This window comes from Prionailurus bengalensis, chromosome B1 (assembly GCF_016509475.1).
Source record: "Prionailurus bengalensis isolate Pbe53 chromosome B1, Fcat_Pben_1.1_paternal_pri, whole genome shotgun sequence".
In the NCBI taxonomy this organism is placed as follows: Eukaryota; Metazoa; Chordata; class Mammalia; order Carnivora; family Felidae; genus Prionailurus; species Prionailurus bengalensis.
The window spans coordinates 113,053,506-113,058,216 of NC_057344.1; the positions used below are offsets into that span (position 1 = coordinate 113,053,506).

At 39.9% G+C, this 4,711-nt stretch overlaps 1 protein-coding gene across 1 annotated transcript; it reads left to right on the top strand.

Annotated features, from left to right (window-relative positions):
- Positions 1-3,309: 3,309 nt before the first annotated feature.
- LOC122468070 (small ubiquitin-related modifier 1-like) lies at positions 3,310-3,823 on the top strand. Its single transcript, XM_043554545.1, has one exon. The coding sequence runs from the start codon at positions 3,442-3,444 to the stop codon at positions 3,742-3,744; it is 303 nt and encodes a 100-aa protein (XP_043410480.1). The 5' UTR covers positions 3,310-3,441; the 3' UTR covers positions 3,745-3,823.
- The last annotated feature ends 888 nt before the right edge of the window (positions 3,824-4,711 follow it).

Genomic DNA, 4,711 nt, shown 5'->3' on the forward strand with positions numbered 1-4,711 from the left:
TTTTAATTTTTTTTTTTTATTTTCAACGTTTATTTATTTTTGGGACAGAGAGAGACAGAGCATGAACGGGGGAGGGGCAGAGAGAGAGGGAGACACAGAATCGGAAACAGGCTCCAGGCTCTGAGCCATCAGCCCAGAGCCCGACGCGGGGCTCGAACTCACGGACCGCAAGATCGTGACCTGGCTGAAGTCGGACGCTTAACCGACTGCGCCACCCAGGCGCCCCACGTTTATTTATTTTTGAGACAGAGAGAGACAGAGCATGAACAGGGGAGGGTCAGAGAGAGAGGGAGACACAGAATCTGAAACAGGCTCCAGGCTCTGAGCTGTCAGCCCAGAGCCCGACGCGGGGCTCGAACTCACGGACCGTGAGATCATGACCTGAGCCGAAGTCGGCCACTTAACAGACTGAGCCACCCAGGCGCCCCATCGGATCAATAGTTTAATTGCATACGAAAGATGTATTCAAAAATACCCAGTTTTAAAATATTTGAACTATGAACTTTACAAAAACTTTTAAGCAGAGATATAAAGTGTTTCATATGCCTACACACACAATTAACTAACAGTTTGCTACATTTTATTTTTAAGGAATTTTTGTTTAATACATGAATTTAAGTTTACTACTTAATCAGCAAGCCGAACAAACACGACAAGCCGTGCTGGAATTTCAGTTTAAGGAGAACACTGGTTTCAACTAGTGCTATTTTCAACGTCCTCGAGTAATGAAACTACCCCATCAATGATGTTCTTGCCTAGCACTTGGATGATTCACAAAAAAGTACATTTATGCATGAATTTGGCCACCTTTAACCACTCTAAAGAGAGATGCTGTCCCTTTTTATGGAGTAAGAAACTGAGTCCTACAGTGTAGGTGACTGGCTCAAGGTTACACAGCTAGCTGGTAACAGAAATGGGAATGAAATCAGGTCTTCTGATTCCAAATTCTTCCCTGTTTCTAGCACATACACTACAAGTAACATAAGTAGCCTTAAGACACGCTAAGACATCAATATTATCATCGACGTCCAATATTCACAAGTTAATGATGATAAATTTACTATTTCACCTTATCAAATAAATTAATAATGTATTAACTCATCGAACAAGTATTATTACTAAATAATTGTCAGATAAATGTTAATTATTATTTTAATTAACTGAATTATTGGAATAATTTACTAGATTGATAATAAGGATAATAATTTAATGACATAAAAAAAACTAATGAGACTTCCTCTCTTATTTTTAAATCCTTTCTTTTTCAAAATTTTATCTTAGAGGGGCGCCTGGGTGGCGCAGTCGGTTAAGCGTCCGACTTCAGCCAGGTCACGATCTCGCGGTCTGAGTTCGAGCCCCGCGTCGGGCTCTGGGCTGATGGCTCAGAGCCTGGAGCCTGTTTCCGATTCTGTGTCTCCCTCTCTCTCTGCCCCTCCCCCGTTCATGCTCTGTCTCTCTCTGTCCCAAAAATAAATAAACGTTGAAAAAAAAAATTTTTTTTTTAAATTTATCTTAGAAAGTCCAAATGTTTTTATTCCTTGTTTGAAGTTTCTAGACCTTTTTTAAACTGAATTTTTATTGTCAATCAACTTTGGCTGTACTTCAGAAACTTACCCTAGATTCTCACTCCCACCATTATGACCCTGCAGCCTAATACTCTAAAAACCCTCTCTAACCAAAATCTTCTACTTCTCAGCTCCCTTTCACCCCTTCTTTCTTGACACTTCTCTGTTAACTTCATCAAAGCCCTGACCCTTCCATCTTCCTTTGAGACTGTCTACCTTCTTCTCCTGGTTTCTCTCTCTGCCCTGCTCAACCTCAAGCCCCATTGTCCAGAGGTGATAGCCTATTTTCTTATCTCCAGAGCACTCCATTTCTTGCACCTGGAAACTTCTATGGTGTCTCCCAGCAAAACACCAAACCCAAATCAGTGATATCTGTCCAGAGAAATGAGTGTCTCTGAAGACACCACACCAGAGTGACTTGTTCCTACTCACTATATTCCTGTCTCACCTCAGCAAAGCTGAAACCACAGCTACCAACACTCGTACTTGACTGCAATCACCATACTCTCACTTCCTCCTGGTAAAGCAGACAATGAGACCTACTAAGACTCTTAAATCACTCCTGCCCCCAGTTTCCCTGGGATCTTACTCCATGAGCCATCAGAAGCACATTCAAGTTTTCCTCAGTTTGAAGATATAGATAGATAGATAGATAGATGATAGGTAGACAATAGATTGATAGATGATTAATGGTGGTGAATGAATGAATACATAGATGTAACTCACTTGATTCTCAGATCCTTAGAAATACAGTACAATGTATCTCCTCATCTTCACAACTTAACCTTTAGGAGGCACTATATTCCAAAGGCTATAGTCTCTATTCCTCATTTTCAAGTCACTTCTCAACCCACTTACAGGGGCTTTTTGTCCTCACTTAAACTTACCACAGAAAATCTCCAATGACCCCCTTAGCTGCCAAATTAGTGGATACTCTTTCATACCACTGCTTAATTGACACTGTGAATTATTCCCTTCTGGAAAAGTCTACACTTCTGTGATTTCTAAGATTTTGAGTAACCTCTTTTCTCTCTCTCTCTTTTTTTTTTTTTTTGTTCTTCTTTCCCTCTGTTCACTGATGAAACATTTGTGTTTCTCAATGTCCTGTCATCAGCTCACTGGTGAACTCATTTTAAATGCTTTCTCTGATTGTCCTCATTCATTCTGGTGCTTTCAACTAGTGTGATCACTCCCAAATAAATATATATATATATATATATACTCACAAAGATCTGTACATATGCATAAGGGTATCTGCAAATGTACATAGGAATGGGTGTGTGTGTGTGTGTGTGTGTGTCACTACACACACACAAAAACAAAACAAAAATCCATAAATATCCATAAATGTCTCCAGCCAGTCCAGCTGTCTTCCCCAGGGTTTGGGAATCACGTAATCAACTGGCTTCTGGAGATCTCTCCCTACACACCCTATGCAGATGTAAACTCAATGCTTTAAAATTGAATGTATTTTTTTTCTCCCAGATCAGTGCTACATCCATTGAGACCCCTAAATTAAAAACCTCAAATTCATCTTTGACTCTTTTACTATGTATTTCTAATCAAACATAAAGTCTTATTAATTTTATTCAATCAATATTTTTTCCTCTACTTCCCTTGTCTAGAAAAACATCCTGACTCAGTAGGATTACTAAATGTCCAATCCAATCATTACCTCCAAATGGTCCATCATCTGGAAAACACCCAATATGGAAATACCCAGATCACTTGTCTACCTAAAAATCCTGTGTGTCTCACACAGCCTTCAAGTAATCAAGGCTCAGGGGAAGGGAGAGGGATTTGTAAACCCTGGAGCAAGCTTCTGCCTACTGGAGACCGCTGCTATGTAGAGACCCTGGGTGAAGCCACCATCACCATGTCTGACCAGGAAGCAAAACCTTCAGCTGAGGAAGTGAGGGATGAGAAGGAAGGAGAATACATTAAACTCCAAGTCATTGGACAGGAGAGCAGTGAGATCCACTTCAAAGTGAAAATGACAACACATCTCAAGAGACTCAAAGAAGCATACTGTCAAACACAGGGAGTGCCAGTAAATTCAGTCAGATTTCTCTTTGCAGGTCAGAGAATTGCTGGGAATCACACTCCAAAAGAACTGGGAATGAAGGAAGATGTGATTGAAGTTCATCAGGAACAAACAAGGGGACATTCAATGATTTAGATATTCTTTTTTTTTTCTTTACTCTCAATCCTTTTTTATTTTTAAAAATGTTTTTTTATAATGTAGGTGTTCAACACAGACTGGAAAACGGGCACCCCATCTCTTTAAAACATCTGATGATTTGAATTCTCGTGTCCATGATTCATTTCCACTTGTTTTCGTTGTGCTGATTTTTGGTGATCAAACTTCAGCCCCCTTCATATTGCACTCTCCTTTTTAAAAATTGCATGTGAGCACAGAAAGGCCAACTTTTCCGGGTCTGTGTATTTTCAGGCTTGCGATAAATAAGATCGAAAAATGAGGGTGTTCATAATAACTTTCCAATCGACCCTGAAGTCCCCACATCTGATTGCTTCACTCCTGGACTATGACTGTGGGTGATGGAAGTTTTTCAGAAAACTGAACTGTGAAAAAATGACCTTTCCTTAACTTGAAGCTCCTTTTAAAATGTGAGGGTCTGAACTAAAAGAAGAGAAACATCAGGGGCACCTCGGTGACTCAGTTGGTTAAGCTTTAGACTTTGGCTCAGGGCATGATCTCACGGTTCATGAATTCAAGCCCCACAGGAGGCTCTCTGTTCTCAGCCCAGAGCCTACTTCAAATTTCTGTCGCCCTCTCTCTACCCTTCTCTTGTCCATGCTCTCTCTCTCTCTCTCTCTCTCTCTCAAAAATAAATAAACATTAAAAAAAAAGAGAGAAGAAAAATATCAGACTGGAGTCAAGACATCTGTCAAGAGACAGTGAAAGTGAAGACTAACTCCAAAGATGGCTTCACTGAAGAAAAAGCATTTTAAGATAAAAGAAAAATCTTGTCAGAAGATCCCAGAAAAGTCCTAATTTTCATTAGCAGTTAATAAATTTACTCATGCAGAAGTGTATTCAACAGAACCCTGCTCTTTTTTAATTTTATTTGTACTTTTTGGCCAGGGATATGGGTTTCCAATGGACATTGTCTGTACCACCTTCA

Coding starts and splice junctions, on each gene's coding strand:
- LOC122468070 (XM_043554545.1), top strand. CDS start 3,442: ATGTCTGACCAGGAAGCAAAACCTTCAGCTGAGGAAGTGAGGGATGAG.